Source organism: Cryptotermes secundus, unplaced genomic scaffold, assembly GCF_002891405.2.
Source record: "Cryptotermes secundus unplaced genomic scaffold, Csec_1.0 scaffold857, whole genome shotgun sequence".
Lineage (NCBI taxonomy): Eukaryota > Metazoa > Arthropoda > Insecta > Blattodea > Kalotermitidae > Cryptotermes > Cryptotermes secundus.
The window spans coordinates 379,186-399,456 of record NW_019734325.1 but is presented as its reverse complement, the minus strand read 5'-3'; the positions used below and the strand labels follow the sequence as shown (position 1 = coordinate 399,456).

Below are 20,271 nucleotides of genomic sequence, written 5' to 3'. Positions count from 1 at the left end.
TATTTAGGTAAAGAAAATTCATATCTGACAAAGTACCTTATGGTTCATGAGTTAGCATTCTGTACTGGTGCATGGATGATCATGGATGATTGAGTCTTAATTGAGATGGGTTCCATTTATTGCTTGCAGTTGTCAGTATGTTCATTATCATTGTTTGAGGAAGACCTTATTACAGTAAACCCCTGGTTATATGTTATTCTTATGCAACCAACAAAAATTTGAAAGAAAATTTTTGCCATTTTATAAAGTTATTTAAAAAATACAGTTGCAATGTGCCTCTGTTCACCTGTCAGCCATCACTAGCAGTGTTGCCAGTTGTCCACCCTCACACTGGTGCCATTATTGTTGTAGTGATACATGATTACAGTAAAGGCTAGTTGAACTTGCAATTTTGTTATGGTATATGCAAAATATTTTACACATCACTATGGTAGGTCTCTGAAGAAGACACCCATGCAAGGACTCAACTGAAAACATGTTTTGACTTTGAAACAGAAAATGGAAGTATTAAGTGACTGAAAAAGATGCGAAAATAATATGAATATTGGTTTCTGTAAGACTTTTCCCCATGAAATTGACAGATTTATGTAACTAGCACATCCAATTCCCCATGCATACAAATAAATGGGAGTTTACTGAACTACTGATTTTGTCTGCACTGAATTTGTCAGACATAATGCCAGAAGTTCATACCATCACATTTATAATTGCTGACTTATAAACAATATTTCACGCAAAATTTGTATATATGTGTATGCATAGCTCCACTGATTTGTTACTCAAATCAAAACCCAGGATGTAAATATATATTTTGTATGGCCACTGTGTTATTCTTTTACATTCTACAACAAAATTACCTTAACAGAATTTTCATATATTTTGTAGACCTATTGTCATACAAGATCTCAAGATCCAATATTAAGTGATGTTCTAGCTGAATTTCCACTTCACAGGTTGGTACATGCACAATGTTGTTATTCCCAACTGCAGAGAATTGTTGGAGTCATCTCCAGTGCATTCCAGTTTTGTGAAAATTGGTCAATCAATTCAACACACACAAACATAATAATGATCTCATAAGCCTACTTTCTGTCTTTAAGAAAGGAACATACACTAAAAATAAAATATGTGTGAGAATAAGTAGTGGTAAGGTGAACTTAATGAAAGAATGTTATTAAATTATAATCTGAAAAGAGCACTTCAAGAACCTTTTAGGTCTTACTTTGGACAATGCAACAGAATCCCCAGAAAAACAAGAATATCTATCTTCTGTTCTGTAATTGTAAATACTGCAAATTTAACCTAAGATGGCCAGTACAACATTAGGTTGAATGTGTGCATTATATATTTGATTATGAATCAGACTTTTTATGTAAGTGAATCATTTAGGAGAACAGAGAAAGACAAATCAAGCTGCAGATTTATATGTTACAGAGGGTCAGTGCATCACTGGATTGTTCTTCATTTATGTGAACAGAATCAGGCAAATCAATGCTAAAAAGTTAATACTGTGCATGTTCTACAGTATTAATTGCCACTGAACCATGCATGGGCATGTTAAAATATCCATATGGCTACTCTGTTGTTTGTTTTCACACCCATACATGGATGGCAGAAAATCCACAATCTGGCTCTGTCCTGCTTATGGTGACACAACTGCTGCAATGTTCTTTGAGCCTCATTTTTACTTTTGTCCAGTAAAATGATAGTTGTCACAGGTTCCTTTAACATGCATTTCTTGGCATGGTCCAGATATTTGTGCATTCATGAGCTGGTGATAATACTGGACAGAGCTGGAAAAGTGGAGAAAACTGTCCTGTCTCAGAAAAAATGAATACAAGCATTCAGACAATTTCTGCTAAACTTTGATGTTGTTTCAGATGATGACACATATGCCAGAGACTCCACTGAGTCACAGATTCATCCCAGATCCAAACAGTATGACCCTGAGCAGTACAACCCTCAGCAATATCAACAGTACCAACCTGAATCCAGCGATGACCAATATCAACTTGGGCCAAGCCAACAGCAGTATCAGTCTGAGCTCAGTCAACAAGAATACCAATCTGAATCCAACCAACAGCAGTATCAGCCTGAGCTCAGCCAACACCAGTACCAACATGAATCCAACCAACAGCAGTATCAGCCTGAGCCCAGTGAGCCAGCCACCAGTGAATCTCTCAGTGCCAAGGAGTCATTTCTCCCACCTCAGCCTCAGTTCATGGAGGCATGAAGTTGTGGAACCACTGCCACCACCACCTCCTCCACTCACATTAGAAGATTTGGCTACTGACAGTGATTCGTGAGACTTGCCGTCTGCACAGCTTTGTATCTTCAAAACACTGTTACAATGGCAGCTGCACAGTTGCCACTAGCAAGTGTTTGTGGAGGTAGGATCATCTTTCCTACATATTTCACCTATAAGAAATTCTTAGTCTGTCATGAGGTCTGGTTTCCCATAGTAGTCCCATAGTAGTATTTTGCCTGACCCTTTCAAACCCTGGACACAGGTCAAGACATCTCATGTCACATAATACCTAAGCTTCTGAATTCTGTACTGCATAAATGTGCCAAGTCTGTCTATGATACAGTTAATTTCTGATACAAGAATGCATTACAAGATGGAGATTGGAGCAGCAGAAGAGAAACAAGAAGATAAATTTCAATATTTTTACATTATCTCCAGAGTTGTATTCTGAAACTTGTAACTCTATATAAATATTTATTTGTGATCACATGGGTCTGAGAGGGCTAGAGTATGAACTAAAATGTGTCTTACACCTTTTTTTACTTTATCTAATTTTACTTCTTTTGATAGACTGAGATGAGACATTATTATAATTATCATCAATACTGTTGAAGTTTCATGGGTATCAAATCAATGTATATAATGTACCTTGCTGATACATTGAGTATAATATGTTACTGGACTTCATAAATAGGAAACAGGCCTGATGACATGCATAGTTTTAGAGGGTCAGTTGGGGCCTGGGACACATGATTGTGTTGGACATACAAAATCAAGGAAACTATTTGGTCAAGTCACTTTGAAACTATTAAGAAGTATCACTATATTTTATCATTGTAAGGAATGTGATAGAGTGGTATTCCAAGAACAAAGTGTGATTAGCGTTGTACAAACTGCATACTGATTATGAATGCCTTCTGTATCTATCCTAAATTTAAAGTTAGAAGAAACATGCTTCTTGCCACTGTCTGTATTTGTACACATTAAGAAACTGCTTAATTTGACAGCCTTTTTATAAAATGAATTGGTGAAACTTAATTTGGTTCATACTGGAAAAGTTGAGTAACTGCATTATGTGAAAGTACAGTCTGGTTATAACAAAATTTTAATTAGGAGTTCACAGAATGTGATAAGATTAGGATTTCTCAACATGTTTACACCTGGGCAGCTCTGAACCTGCACTGGCTGGCCACTTTGCAGTAACAAACCATTGTGAGATTTTAAAATGTTTACTTCTCATTTTGGAACATGTGAGTGTGTTATAACTTGACACTTACCTTTCTATAAAAAAAAAATCTGCTTTCTAGCTGCCACAGTATTCCAAAAAGTGAAGCAAATTTTGTTTCTGGTTAAATTAGATTTTTTTTAGCTCAGTGAAATGCCTTTTTGTGTGTATCAGTGCTTAACATGTCTGCTTTCTATAGAGCCGTTAGCTATAGACATCTGCCAAGAAATATGTGTACAAGATTTTAAATAAGGTATTGTGTGATTCTGTAGGCAATTTCAGAACTCACAGAACCAAGAACATGCCTTCTAGCTATGAGTGTTTTAATAAAATACAAATCCAAAATCAACCATATTGAACTACTGGGCATTCATTTTTACTCTGAAGACCATATCATTGTATACTGTCTGATTTTAATTAAATTTAATATTGGGACTATTTCAAACCCAGGAATATCACCCAAGAGAGAAGTAATTTTCAAGCATTTTTTAGCATTCTTCAAATTGCGAACTTTCACGCAAAATGTATATAAAGATTTTATTTCATATACATTACTGTCATGATCAGTCATGTTTGAAAACATGGCAATAGTTGCCTAAAATGTGTGTATATTTCACATGGCATTGTTATCAGATACTTCTGGGTATGTGATAGGGTACTTTATCTCTGATAAAAAGTTTTGAGATACATTCAAGACAAAGTTCAGAGTTGAGATTTTGTATTTTCATGTCTTCTGTTTTTCCCATTTCCCCCCCCCCCCCATTGTGGGCCCTTAAGTACTTCATGAAATTGACACAGTATACAATAATACAGATGGCAGTAGTTCCCAGACCCCAATTAATACTTGTGTATTCATGGTATTTGTACTTAAATTATCTCACTTCTCTCAGAAGTTGTACTTTCTAGCTAATTTAATTACGAAGTGTATATTGGTTAGTATGCAGGCTGGAATTTGTACACTACAAGGTAGGTCTCAGAGACCTTGCAAATTAAATGAACTGAGCAGAAGATGATGTTTGTTCTGTCAGTTTATAGCACTGCTTCATTAGATGTTCATCACTACTTTAGATCTGCTTGATGATTGTATCAAAGCAGTATGGCCCAAAGGGGGCACACCTTTCCCACTGTGTACTTCTGGATTGGAGGCTCATTTGGTTTGGAAATTATGGTTGTCTAAGGCAGATTTTGTCTGTGCTGTCATCTGTATCCTCCTTCTAATCACAACTCATGGTAAATAATTTAACTGATACATTATCATTATGCTACCATATAATTTAGTATGTAACTTTTGCTGACCAGTTTTGGTATACTGCATGCACAAAACCTAACAAATGGAGTCCATTATAGCTGTTTTGATATTAGTGAGATGGGTAGGATTTACAGGTGTTGGGATTTTTGGGGATAGAGATAACCCCCTCCCCCATGCGCTTTCGCACGCATGTGCACACACACACACACACACACACAGTACCTATTGTTACTTTGAATATATGGCCATCTTTAACTGCCTAGTTATGGCCATTTGAGGTATTATAAAACACCTGCTTTGCATATTAGGTTCAAATATTGCTCAGGAAACAAGCTGCCCTATGTAGCCATTTTACTGTTTTCTCCAGGAAAATGTATACTATTTTGCAACAGGCTTGTATCTCCAAATTTATCCATTCATAGTCTTCTTCCATTTACTTGATGCTAAATAAACTTGTAAAAATAACGATTCACTGAAAAAACCAAGTAAAATAATGATGAAGCTGGTTAAATTTCAGCTCAGGACTTCAAGCAGTGAAGTGATTTATGGAACCCTCAGTGTTTCTTAGTCATCGTGGGCCCAGAGATTCGTTCTGCTTGAGTCAGCACATATGAATGTGAAATCAACTGCCTTGCCTGTAGTGTCTTGATGCTGCAGGACTCTGAATGAAAATTGCCGTGACAGGACCACAGTCCTCATTAATATATTGTAACGTGTTTGGAGTAGATACTTCCATGGCAACACAATAACAGTGAGCCGTTGCATACAGAATGCCGAAACAACAAATGCATTTCCCTGGAGATGAACAACTGAAGGTTCATTGTGCAACAGCGGACTGTCGAAACAATAGAAACGGAACCGTGAGAAATGGTGTCTCGTATCCAGCCCGTATAACTCCTATATCAGAGAGTTGGAAGCAGACATGTAGACACGTATGAACGAGACAGTTAAGATCCAGCCACGGCTGAAGACAGTAGAAGTACTGAAGTAGAGGCAGTAGTCGTGATAGTAATTGTATTCCTGACCCTAAGTAAGAGTTCAATAAATAATCGTTGAATCCGAAGGCTACGAGAAGTTATTTGTCGTGTGACATACCCAACACATGACAACTGGTGTTCCAGAAGTGGGATTTGATTTACACACGTGATCAACAGGATACTAACATAAATACAAAAACAACGCACAAAAAAAATGGATTCTCAACAAATAATGGAATTCCTGCTGGCCATGCAAGAAAAGGCGGGTGCCAGACATGAGGCTGAACAGGCAAAGGCAAACTCCAGACTTGAGGAAATGCTGGGCATGCAAGAAGTGATTAGAACCAACCAGACCAAAGCGAAGATCGGCCACAAAGAGCTGCTGGCCAAATTGGAGGCTGACAGACAGGCCAATATGAAAGCATGATGAGAAGAGATGGCAGCCATGCGAGAAAAGAGGGATGCTGAGACGAAAGCCTGAGAAGAAAGAATTGCCACCATACGAAATGGAAGGATAACTGTCAGGCGATAAGAGATGAATGCCGATACGAAAGCCTGGCTATAAGAGATTGCCGCCACGCAAGACAAAATAATGGCCACCAGGCGAGAAATGATGAATGCCAGCCACAAGGTGATAGTGGCCAAAAGCAAACCCAAAATGGACATAAAGATGACGGCCTGCCAAGAGAGGGAGGCATGTCAAGAAGAGAAAGAGCCTACCTCACTGGACAGGAATCCTGAGGCGGCAGAGCAACGAGAGGTCCCCGTAGAAGACGCTGAAGTAATGCCGGTTGGAGAACCAAAGAATAAAAGGTGCAAGGACCAAAAAGCGGCCACAGACTGCTGCTGCCAGATGAATGAATGGACCCAGAGTCAGGACGGGTGCCAAAAAAGACTGGCAATCGCCCATAAAGGGACAAGCCACCGTGCAAAAGTGGCAAGGAAGACACAAACTGACCAGAAGGTGTCCCATCGAGCAACAATGGCATGACGCAGGAGAGCTGCCTTCAAGAAGGAAACTACTCAGAGAACTTTCAGATCCCGGAGAAAGGAATTGGCCGTCGCCAGTTGTCTACAGTGTCTCCGCAAGCAACCTCATGATGAGTCTCAACCATCATGGGGTGCCCATAGCAGCAAAGCGAAACCAGCAGTGGGCACTGTTGTGCCATGGTCTCGTACCAGCAAGTGGCAGGAAGACCAGGAGGGATGACAGCAATTGCAGACCACGCTTCAAATGCTGTTATGTCGACGTAAAGAACTCAAGGAAGACATGATCAAGGATTGGACACTGGAGGGGTCGACCCCATCAAAAACGAAAAAACGAAACGGCCCGTATGGGAGGAACTGGTAACACAGAAGCACTGGCCTCCCCATCAAGAGCGAATATGCGACAAAAGAATGAATGTGACATGATGGAATCAGCAACCGCTGGACCATGGAAGTGCTCGGGGCGAGCACTCTGGAAGAAGGGGGGTGGATGGATGAATCGAACATCAGAATCAAAGTAGGGCCGAGGTACCACTACGAAGGTGAACACCCGAAAGAAAGGAAGAACCTTTAGGCTCTTTGGGGATGAACAACCTTTAGAAGGGAGTAGTCTAACGTGTTTGGAGTAGATACTTCCATGGCAACACAATAACAGTGAGCTGTTGCGTAGAGAATGCTGAAACAATGAACACGTTTCCCTGGAGATGAACAACCGAAGGTTCATTGCGCAACAGCAGACTGTCAAAACAGTAGAAACGGAACCGTGAGAAATGGTGTCTGGTATCTGGTCCGCATGACTCCTATATAAGAGAGTTGGAAGCAGACATGTAGACACATATGAACAAGACAGTTGAGATCCAGCCACGGCCGAGGGCAGTAGAAGTATTGAAGTAGAGGCAGTAGTCGTGATAGTAATTGTATTCCTGACCCTAAGTAAGTGTGGATGAATGAGTTCAATAGATAATCATTGAATCCGAAGGCTACGAGAAGTTATTTGTTGCGTGACATACCCAACACGTGACAATATATAATAAATGTATTAATTAGACACAGATTAACTAGCAAGTTAACAACTTCTTGGGAAAACAGAAAGCAAGGCATTAAAAGCTGGGACACACTTCCTAATGGGAAGTTTATGTTACATCCTACCGACAGAAAGGAACTCATGTCTGTAGCACACAGTTCATGCTATACTATAAGACACTGGCATGCATGGTTTGAGTTTTGCTGGAAGAGAAATTTGCTTTCTGGGTAGATTTGTTTCCATTCTGTTACATGTTATAGAAGTAACTTATTTCCTCCATGTACGTAACACATTTCATTATATGGTTGCTTCTATTGAAGTGTTTATGATGTTCTTGCCATTCATTCGTCATTTTTAGAATTGTTTGAGAGATCACTGCAAGTCTTGAAAATGGATGACTGCTGTATAAGTAAACACATTAAATCATAAATGATACACTTGTATTTGATAAGACATGCCATTTAACTCATTCTGATCCATAGCTCAAGCGGTTAGTAGCTGGCTTCCCACCGCGGTGGCCCAGGTTCGATCCCAAGTCTGGTCAAGTCGGATTTGTGGGGGACAAAGTGGCGCTGGGGCAGTGTGACTGGTTAAGATTTTCTTGTTTCAATTATTCATGCCCTTAGGGCATGAAATAAGAAAATCTTAACCAGTCACACTGGATGGAACTAGTTAACTTTTTTCATAATATTAGTGTGACGGACGAGAATGAAACAAATCAAATTTCTCAGAGTACTTCGGTTTCCCCTGCCAATCTTCATTCCACCAAATTCTCTATCATCATAATCACCCAGGGCAGGCTACAATAGACCAATCGGTGGCCGCCGTGCCGAGTGGTCCCAGTTGGACTCCACCCCCAACTAAGCGAATGGTTTCAACTATCTTCTGTCTTCCCTTAATCTTTCTTCAGGTACAGGGGGCTCACAGTGATATCTACTGACCTGACAACCTATGTGATGAGTTTTTACGCTTTTCACCTCAAACAGTTTGCATGTATCTCCACTGGGTCAAGTTCATGGCTGGCAACAGCTCTTTCCACAAGTGGTACTCACAGGATTTAAAATGCTGTTACATCTGATTAAATGGATGGGAATTGTGAAGACAGTGAAGCTGAATTAAGGCTAATGACTTCAAGAAGAAAACTAACCAAGTAAATATAATTTACAACATTTTTTATAATATATATTTTGTATCACATGCTTACAATAAGGGTATGAAATTCATAAAATTATTTCCTCTGTGCAGACATAATTCATAGTATGGATTCATTTTGCATTAGGAATCATCTTCCATTCAGGTAAATATGGTAGTACACTTCAGTGCACTGTGAAAAAGTGGCTAGTGTCATAAATAATTACATTGAAATGTTAGCCTAGTAGAGAAGATGGTTTTCTCATTGTATTTCTTGAAATATTTCCAAATTCTTGCCTCAGGCTGAAAAAGTCATTCTTGCAAATGCCTGATTTACAGCATAAAATTAAAAACTTATTTGCCATATATTTTAAAATACTGTCAGAACAGTTATACAAAGACAAAATACTGGAGAAACATTGAGTTGTTACAAATTAAATCCTGGCCTTGTTGAATGCTATCTTTGACACAGTACATAGTATAAACTGAGTAAAGTTATAAGCTGAGAGGTGCTAACAGAAGAGCAATGTTAAGTTCACTGTGGTGCACAGTGAAGGATTGTCCAACAACAGTACCAGGTCACTAAGCATGCATGGATATTCATTGTTGCGAGTAGCCCACAGTGCAAGCGTATAGTTAAATCCCCACAAACTTTGTTGCACCACACTGAAGTTCCGTATTGTTTGGGATTCAATGTTGATGGTCCCAGCTGGAAAATCATCAAACAACTCCTGTATCCAGACCATTTTCCACATTACAAAGACTGTGTAGTAATGCCTTTAAATAACATTCCAGCATTTCATTATTCTTCTTTCTTTATATGATGCCTAAACTGTTATCAATCAGTACTCTATTGTGACAGCCTCTTACAAACTATTGCCTAAACTACAAGGACATGCATAAAATGCGACATCAGAAATTTTTTATTACAGGTGTGAGGAGGGTTGCACTAGATCTGAATGTGTTTAGTTGTCCCTAGTTTAGGATTCAGTTTTATAGTTCCCCAAAACCTTTATATACAAATGTCACTAATGAACAGAGGTAGTCTAGCCACTTCCCAACATCTTGGCTGTTGTGTAGAACAGTAAATGCAAGTTGAAAGATAAGATAAAACCAACAATTATTCAAACACAAATTAAATTTTCAGTGCCATAACCTATGGAGTTAACAAAGCAGCATTCAGTAAACTTAGAACCAAACAAATTCAGTTTGTAATAACCAAAGGCCATTGAAATTATTTGTGAATGTAATTAAAATAATAAAGAACAGTAAGTCATGCAAGTCTTTGTTTTGGGTGCCACATTCACAGCAGTGACAAGCTCTCACAACTTTCAGATTGAGACCACTACTTCTGATTATGCCATCACTTTCTCTCATGACAGCCTACAGCTTTATTTCATAAGGTAATTAAAGGGGTAGGGGTATAAATGTTAGTGAAACTGCTACTGAAACTTTAAGTATAAACATTGGCATAGGTTTACTTCAGCATGACAGAGTTCAGGAGATACCCTATGATTTCTATAGGATCCTGACTATATAAAAAATGGAACATATTACTCATAACATAAATTTAACTTTATGGTGAGTAATCTTTCTTAGGTATTTGCTACTAAAGCTACATTCAGATTAAGATGTTGATGGTTATGTGGAATATGCACACATTCTGGATATGAAACACCCAAAAAGATATAACACAAAGCTTGTCACTTCATTCCTGGGGGGGGGGCTTTTCACTGAATCTGCAGCCTTACAAACAACATATACATTTCTTGTTACACACGTTTATTGCAGGGCCAAGCACAGATGTCATCAACAACACCAATTAGGCACACAGTGCTTTACTTCTGATGAGTCTTTAATGGGCAACCACTCTCAATTGAAGAAAAATGTTGAGAGGAAACTGATTACTTACAAACATAAAGGAAGCAGAAATGACAACTGAAAGTAAAAATATACTGGCCCTTCTCACCAAATTTTAACATATTTTGATACTGTCACTGTTAAGCAGCACAATACCAAGCATAAAAGAACCGTCTGGAAAGAAAATATATAACTGCATTCCAAAGCAAGATATGAAGTGAATGAACATGTCAAAGATTATGCATGTATACAACAGCTGTAATTTCAGATTTGTTTACCGGCAACACTGACAAACCAGTGTGTCTCAAACTCTGATTCTCTCGATGACTGCTCATGTCTACTGTGTGTCAACTACATTGCACTTTATCAGTTCCCTTGAAACATCAGTTGACTGCACAGCATTCTCATAAGACAGAGCTCTTCGAAGTTTCATGTTTGCCTGTTGGCTTCAGTGACAGATCAATGTCATAAATACTTGTTTTTTTTTTTAAGACCTACATTTACCTTTATACTGTATGTTCCAAAACTGGTAAACCATACTGACAGAAATTATAATCTGCTGGAAGGCTTTCAGTTAACCACACATTTCATTGAAATCAAATAAAAATGTAAAAGTTGATAACAGAAATTTCATTTTCATCTTTTGGCATCACTGGTGTGACTTCAAATTTAATTTGATGTGCCTTAATTAATGAATGTTCCAGTTGAGTGGTTAGCACTCATGCTTTATTCAGAAGTCCCACATTCAACTCTCTGACAGGATTTTTGTGGCTTTCCTTAATCCCTTGAGGAAAATACAAGACAGTATCTTAAAATAGATAACCACATTCTTCCTCACTCATTCATCCTTCCATCCAATCAGTGCTATAAAATCAATTGATTTATATGCATTAATTCCTTCTGCCAAATTTCATGCAAGCAACAATGAGAGATAATTTTTTGTCTCACCCCCCTCCCCCCAAAATCAATGCAGTTGAAGCAGAATTGCCATGCAACCAGGTATGCCACCTTATCAAAAATAAAAAAAATCAGGGAACACCAGATATCCGTTCACCATTTAGTAATATGTACACTAAAATATGTTAGAAATTTCTTTACATCTTACTGAATTTACAAAAATTGTTCGAAATAAGATCCTCCACGTTCAATGCACAACTCACGACGCTGTGATACCATTCAGCAAACAGACTTTCTGGTTTAAATCTGAACATTCACATTAATATGACAGAATGCTTTCGGTTAACTGACTTCTGAGCCACTCTGTTGTTCCATATAACTTAAAGAAGGAAAAACATAATCACATTGGTTTTTACTGTGTTGAAATTATTTTAGAGCTAGCAACAGCATATGCAAGGGTATATCTAGTGACTGCATTTTCTCCTTTATGTCTTATCCACAGACCCAATGACCCAAAATAATTCTTAGGTGAAAATAAAATGGTATCATTTAAGGTTTCAGTACTTCCCACAACGAAGGGGAATCTCATAATTCCATGCACATTTTAAATTTGTGTTGCATAATAGTACAGAGGATTGGATGCACAAGACAGACTCCACGGAGGATAATGCTAGGCAAGTACTGATGCAGCTTTATGCAATAGTCTTCTGAATACAATTATGGCAAGACCACACACACTAACAGGCAACACTTACTTTTATTCAGGAATGTTAAAGTGACACTTTGCAATATACTGTATTTTCTTCAATAGCTCATGCACACCTTTCTAAGAGAGAAAAAAAAAAGGACAAAAACTGGGGTGCTGTTCATTCATGATAAGGCTGACAACACACCTCATTCCAAGAGCAACATCTCATAATTTCATCTTCCTTTCATGTCCATACCCATATGCAGCCACAGTGTATGAGTGGATGTTAATCCGTCAAGTGCTGTATGCATTTTTGTGAGCATGAGTACTTAAGGCATGCATTTCCATGGTTAGTGAAAAGAAAAATAATGAGGTGCAGACAAAATCAGAAGTCATGCTTACTGCAGAAAATACATTAGTGAAAGCTTTCTAAAATCTGAAAAAGGAAAACAGAGTCAATGTTGTCATATGTCTTTTCATGGTCAGAAAGTAGAACATCTTGAAACAGAAGACCAATTTTGTAAATACCTAAGTACGAAGTGTCAGTTCAGGTGTACAGTATCAACCAAAATATGTTCATTTAAGGCCCTGGCAAAAGAACCTGGAATCCAGGGATGGATTGAGAGGCTTTTTGCAAGAAACACTTTATGTAATAAAACAAAAAATGGAAGTCTTTCCCAGTGGCAGGATGTACAATCCCGGAAAGTAAAAGGCTGCATTTGAAATAGACTAAAACATCACATTCAAATTTCAAAACATTTGTATGTTATGCACCTTTATACTCAACATGTAGATTTTAATATACAAATAAATTAACAGACTTTTTTATTTATTATATCTTAAAAAATATCTTCAATAAGACAGGCACAAGCCATGAAGATATATGCAACAAAATAACAAAGGGCTGAGCTACTGCTATAATACTAAATTCAGTCTTATGGGATCGATATGGAGCACTGCATTGGTAATAAATATACACAGGAAATTGTTAGCAACGAAAGTTGCCTTTTGGAGGAGATATGTAAGGAAATAACTTCAAAACAATGTCCAGACTGAAGTCACTAAAGATGAGGCTAAAGTAGGAAATAGTAAGACTAAGTTTATGAAAATGACTGATATGGTATGGACAGTCTGTCAAATGGAACATCACCAATTACCAAGCCATGCACTGGAATGGAGGTCGGTGGAAAGGGGACAACTAATGAGGGAGTAAGGCCTATCTGAGGAAACAAGGAATCCTTGCAAGCAATAAAACCTTGAAGAAGAAATGGGATATGCAGCTCATTCAAAGGCATGGGATATTTGAGAAAATACAGTATATTTTATAGACATATATTTGTTCTGAAATATAATCCATGAGGGAAGCACTGCTGACACTGGTGTATTAGTATGCATTTTGAGACCATCAAACATTGCACTCTCTGTTAGCAGTAACACGGCAGCAAGGTACAACTGATGATATCACACTTAACAAAAAATTCACTGGCAGTCCTCCAACTCAAGGTCAAAGTCCTCTTCATCAAACAGTACTTCATCCAACACTGGAACCAATTGAGAAATAGCTTTATTAGATTTAATGTTCATTTTACAGTTGTACTGGATACACAGTCTCAGAATTGTCTAAACCATTAAGTACAACTGATCCTTATTTATAAAAACCTATGACAATTCTTTCATTATTCGGTCCTTATCCTTGTAGAAGATTAGTAGTTGCAGACTGGACTACCAGGTGAAAGTGAGAAGTACCGATGCTTCAGTCAGCATTACAGTCCATCCTCTGGCGAGAACAAATTGCCATTGTTAACAGCACGCATATCAGTAAAACCATGATTTGTATGAGTGGATCGACTGAGGGGTTGTTTGCAGAAATTGTAGCTAGTGGTGGAAATTGTTTATTTCAAAGGTTCTGCTCTTTTGTTCCATTTCAGATCATTCAAAATGTGTGGTTGCATATTAACACTTTGTGGACTGCACACCCTTTAAAAGGTTTTTCGCTTTTAAACGTGGCGGACCGTTCGCCTGTTAACAGTCTTTTAAAACACGATAAGTTGCAACACGCTATACATCTCTCTGGCGCCACCCAAGTTGCACGCAATGGCGTAATAAAACTCTGGAATATTTACTTACTTGTCAGTAAGTTGATCTCGCTGTTTTCTTAAGCCACTATAAGTGATATTGCTTTGTTGCTCTTCATGCTGTATGTATCAGCCAGTAGTTAGTGTTGGGGTATGGACAAGGACAAATTCTTTTCTGATGAGCCACCTGACCTGCCTTGTGAGATGCGTAGTTATGGTGTTTTAAAGTGAACAGTGCACAAGTTAGGGTAGTAGGTTTAAAAATGCCGGTCACCAGGGTTATTTAAATATTTAAATTGCTGGTCCGCGAAGTGTTAATAATGGTGGTGACGTCAAATAGCTATCAGTGTGTCTCAGTGCTAATTTTATGCCTGAGTACAAAGTCACTAAATCACCAACATTTACAGCTGAAGGGTTCTATCTTCTAGCAAGGGTGCTACATGTTTCATGCTGATTTCGTGTTTGGCTTACTCTTTAACCTTGAAGATGGAGGAGATATATATGTTCTTCTGAAATGTTGGTAGACTTTCAATGGACTACATGGCGTTATATCTCAGAAGACAGAACACTTCATAACCACCACTGTGAGAACCTGAAATCCTTCAACTTTTATAGCTACACTATGACCACTACTACAGTGCTACAAGTTGAAGAAAAAGACAGGTTAGGTGCATCTGATGGTTTGTTTTTACAACATTTTCTGCTGAAATTTAAATGGGCTTTATGCTAATGATTTAATAAAATGATAATATGCAACCCTACATGTTTCAGCCTTTACTGTTAACATATTTCCAAATGAACGCCTGATGACAATAAAAGTTTAAACATGTACAGATGTGTACTATAATATTGTGACATGTCTAACCATTGCTGGGCGACGGGAGGTGGAACGAGTTACCATGAAGACAGACCCTTGATAAACAGTCAGTTGACAAGTTACGCAACAGTGAGGAAAGTGGTGTTTGTCTGTGCCAAGCCGAGGCGCGCTGGTTGCTACACAGCATTGCCCAGCAATGCCTTTGTAAACACGGCGTCACGCAACAGGGGAGCCCGTGCAGCGACTGTTACTAGGCAATCGGTAAACACGATATCACGCAACAGTGAAAGCACACAGGAAAAGTGTGAATCCCAGAAAAGACTGGTCAATGCCCACAGAGGGACGAGCCACCGTGCAATAGTGGCATGACAAAAGCAGAAGAGAAATGATACAAGGATGTCCCATCACACAACAGTGGCACGACTCGAGAGAGATGTCCTCAGGAACACCACTCAGAAAAAATGTGGACCTCACAAGAGATTGGGATTCGCCAGGAAGAGAACGACCCGCCGTGCGAAAGTGGCACGACGGAAGGAAAACGTCATTGGGAGAAACCGCACCAGGGCCATGACTGAGTGAGCAACTCAGAAAGTAGGGCCACTCAAAAATAATTTACGGATGCACCATAAAGGAACAAAGGATCGATGCAGCAGGAAGAAGAGGACAACCATGGACGGCATCCGGAAGTGGAGCGTGGGAGAGCGAGCTCTTCTGGGAAGCAAAGGAACACTAAGGACAATCTTATATGAGACCTACAGTCCAAAAAAACACTAAATGAATGCCCAAGACTTCCAGCAGGACGCAGAGAATTGTGGATTGGACCTTGTGGAGGGGAAGACCCCCTTAAAAAGGGAAAAAGAGACTTCAAGCAGAGGAGGAACTGGTAATGTAGAAGTAGTGGCCTCCCCAGAAAGAGTGAATGTGCGATGGATGAATGTGAGGGACGAATGTGATACAACTGGATCTCCTAACAAGTTAACAGGAAACTGCTTGCGATGAGCTGGTCTTAAGAAGCGGATGTAGCAGTTGAAGAACGGACAATGGGAAGAAAGAAACACTGAGCCGGACAAGCATAGCTTTCACTGTTGCATGACATCGTGTTTACTGATTGCCTAGCAACAGTCGCTGCACTGGCTTCCCTGTTGCATGACGCCGTGTTTACAAAGGTGTTGCTGGACAACGTTGCATAGCAACCAGTGCGCTTCGGCTCGACATGGACAAACACCGCTTTCCTTACTGTTGCGTAACTTGGCAACCAACCGCTTATCAAGGGTCTGTCTTTGTGGTAACTCGTTCCACTTCCCGTTGCCTAGCAACGGTTAGACATGTCACAATATTAATAAACTGTCAGGTGTATTTAATGGTTTTGACAAAGTAAATGTAGCCTTGTCATATAGCCCTACACATTATATACCAATTTATTTGAAAATGTTTCTGAATATAAATATATGGAACACAAGATGACAGGATTATAATATTAAAATGGAACATAGGAACCGTGTTGTAGGGATGAGAAACTGATTTCTCTGCTAGAGATACAGTCATTAATAAAGGATGAAAAAGAAAAAAGTACATGAATAAATGCTTGTTATTCATCTGAGAAACTGAAATCATCCTTACAAAACAATTAACATCAAGTGGGAAAGAAACAGAGGATATTAAGACAAGCATCTGATTTATAAAGCTTATATAAAATTTTTAGGAAAGTGAAGGGAGGTTACAATAGGCTTAACTGTGACTTGGACTTCAATAAATGTAATGAGTAGTAGGGGAAACTGCTAGAAAGTGGCCAAGTGGCCACTTGGAAGAATGGGGAGGAGCCAGAAAGATGTTTAAACTAGGTCTTAGGAAAACAGACTGTAGTGACGCGATAGTATCCAATCCCAGACAAAATGTTGCAACATTTTTGCCTTGGTGAACATGTATATTTATGTAAGCCAACAGGGTGGTCCTTCAACTTGGGTATTAGACTTGAAAATGTAACCCTTTACCATAAAAACTAGTCTTTCACAAACTTGTTACAATGCTTCAGAAGCAGTATGTGATAAGTGGGACACAGCACACATTTGGAAGCAAGTAATGTGGGATTGGGGGAGACATTTGGTTAAATGACCTCAAGAGAGTTCAAATATGGGAAGATAACATTAGGATGGGAAACAGGTTCAGAGAATTTGAAGTGGATTCAGAGGATGTTATGGCAGGCTCTGGCAGTGAAATCTTTGAATTTGACTTCAGTGAACTACTGAACATGTGGCAACCCTGCACACTCACCTTTGAACACATTCTCCATTCGCTTCAAGTTTTTCAGAGTTCCTGATAACTCTTTGGATGGACTTTTGGTTTGTGGTGAGTTGGGGCTAGCTGAATTCTCCAGCACCTCGATCACAGCACTCAGTTTACCTGCCCGATCGCTGTCCTCCTCATACAGGTATCTATTATATCACACCATAATTGCCTCATTCCATTTCAACTGTCCACAGTTAATCTCTTATTAGAGCTTGTAATGAAAAGTCATAGTGAAACTGCCCAGGTGCATAGTGACTTTACCTTTGCCTTTACTTATCAGCAGCACACAATCTTCAGGTACAGTGTGCTATGGGCTGTTACATAAAATTAAGTCTGTGTGCTACCAACACACTGAATGAGTCAAATGGCTCAGGCATGTACCATGACAGAGAGGAATTATTTTAACTATATAAGAATTCAGATCTCCTGACATTTGGCAGAACCAATGTAACTTACAGCAACACTGCCAGCACTCATGCTCTCAAAGAAGTAGCATTCTAAGAGAACAAACAGGAAAGACACTGTCTGTATTGTAATACATGATTATAATAAGTGTAAAACAGAATAATCAAACATACAACCACACTGACGTTCCTCTCCAATCCAACATAGCTAATGGTTCACCATCACTGTTACTACTTTCCTCAATTTCTGCATCCCTGAAATTCATAATTTTTGGCTCTGATATTTTGTTGCATCCAGTTTCTTTTGAACACCAGTGGTCTTACAGATTTCCTGCATGGTTTATATAATACACCCAGATTATCACCCTATCAGTGTTTCCTATTTACCAGTGCCTTCATGTCACTAGTGCAACTGTGGGAGGGGGCCACATAAGCTTTTGGCTGTTCGGTCTCGACACTTGAGTAATTCAGTGAGCTTCATTTTTCTTCAGATACATATTACAAAAACATAAAGACACACTGAACATGACTACAGATAACACTATAATAACCACTAACACTACTCCTGCTTCAACTTGGCTTACTGAAACATACAAGTACAAACTGACCTGGTCTGAGTACTGATGTTTCATAAGGTTAAAATACATCATGTGTACATCTAATTCACCTTATAAACTCAGGAAGGACACTAAATCACTTTTCAGACTAAACAAATTGAAACAGGAGCTAGGGTAGCTCAGTCAATATAATAAGTAGCCTATGGGGTGGTTGACTGGGATTCTATTCTTGGAAAGTGCAGAGATTTTTCTCTTCAGCACATCGTCCAAATCAGCTCTGGCCTCCTATCCAATGGGTGTGAGGCTGACCACTCATCTCTGTACAGTACCAAGTTTAAGAATATGTGGAGCTATACTTCCACTCCCCCATATGTCTTCACAGTATTCCATTAAGTACAGAGACAGATCTACCTTTGCCTTTAACCAACTGACAACAAATGCCAGTGCTGCAAAGTGTCATAACTTTTTGATCTGATTTCCTTGCAGTGTTCTTGGTATTTTGTTACATGAGAAACAGTTACAAATGAAACATTGTAAAACTTGTAAGTAGTCCGACTAGGAACATGGGACTCAAAGCCAGTACCTTTTCTGAAGTATGCTTGCTCTATGAATACAGGTTTATTTTAACTTGTATTGTAACTATGTTACCTAATAAGTTGGGGAAAAAATCATTGTTTTCTTGGCAAAAGAAAATGTAAATATGGCAAAATTAAAATAGCATTAAAACTCAAACTACTAGTGACAGAAACATGGTGTTTGCTCTTCCACATTCAGGAACTTGCCATTTGCTTCAGTCACTGATAACATGAGTAATCACACAATACATTTATCCCTCACAGTGGCTGGTCAGACACCTCGAATTTGGCAACACCACACACATCTGCATGGCCACCTTGCTATAAGCAAACATGTCTCAAATGTCAGGAAATATGAACCCTATTCTATACATGTACCATTAACACTACCATCATCAGTCACTGAACTTTATTTTCTGGTAATACACTGCTATCGGTCAATTAACTTTTAAGATATAACATTTACAGCTCAGGCATAGAAAATGTTATCCCATATGGTTAAGCACCAAGAAACTCTTAGTTTGAGCTAAGAAGCCAATTTGTTTCAAGATTCTGCAACAGGTGGTGCAGGAACTGAGTCCAGTACAACACAAAATCTACTTGTAACACAATCACATGGACCTGAGCATGTTTCCTTTTCAGACAGATTTCCATTTAACACTGGCACTCTTTATAAAAATACTGCAAAATACAAACTTTATGTATTACATATTTGTGATTCACACAAAAAATAACTGGGACTCGTTTCCTATGTACATATTATTGCTTTTTCTAGTAGTCCATTAAAGTATTTTGTGTATATTTTGTCACCGGTCACACTTAACTCTTCTGCATTTGAGACAGGCATGTTCCTTCTCATAAATTCCAGACAGCAGAGTTTAGAAGAAAATTACATGAATATATCAAAAATATCCAAGCAAACTATTCTGAATGCAATTACTCCTTTTCACTTTAAGCTTCCACACTAAAGAGTTTCTGTTTAACAAAGATAATGTTACATCTTCACTCTACATTTTTCAGACCATAAATTGTCCAATAAATGTATGTTTCATTTTAGACATGACTTACTATAGCATAATCATCTTATAACTTTCTGAAAATGGTTGAACCACTCATGCTGAAAGATCAGGCGCTCCTCCCACCAAGGTGGGCCACATATACATGTATATATATATATATATATATACACACACACACACACGCGCGAGGGTTGGAACTTTAATAGTGGCAACTATTTATTTACAACTGATACAAAATAGATGCATGTTTCG

At 38.6% G+C, this 20,271-nt stretch overlaps 2 protein-coding genes across 5 annotated transcripts in view; one reads left to right on the top strand and one right to left on the bottom strand.

Annotated features, from left to right (window-relative positions):
* LOC111868684 (serologically defined colon cancer antigen 8 homolog) overlaps positions 1-4,893 on the top strand; it is a gene marked incomplete at its 5' end in the record, with an annotated part of 85,900 nt that extends 81,007 nt beyond the window's left edge. Inside the window, 1 exon segment of the mRNA XM_033753135.1 lies at positions 1,881-4,893. Within this exon segment, the coding sequence (XP_033609026.1) occupies positions 1,881-2,306 (426 nt within the window). The 3' untranslated portion in view covers positions 2,307-4,893.
* A 3,972-nt stretch (positions 4,894-8,865) lies between these two features.
* LOC111868682 overlaps positions 8,866-20,271 on the bottom strand; it is a 52,049-nt gene continuing 40,643 nt past the window's right edge. For all 4 annotated transcript variants that reach the window (XM_023859563.2, XM_023859562.2, XM_023859566.2 and 1 more), the window contains 2 exons: positions 17,450-17,610; positions 8,866-13,827 (listed from right to left, as the gene is read on the bottom strand). In XM_023859563.2, the coding sequence (XP_023715331.1) occupies positions 13,766-13,827; positions 17,450-17,610 (223 nt within the window). In that variant the 3' untranslated portion in view covers positions 8,866-13,765. The remainder of the gene's footprint in view (positions 13,828-17,449; positions 17,611-20,271) is intronic.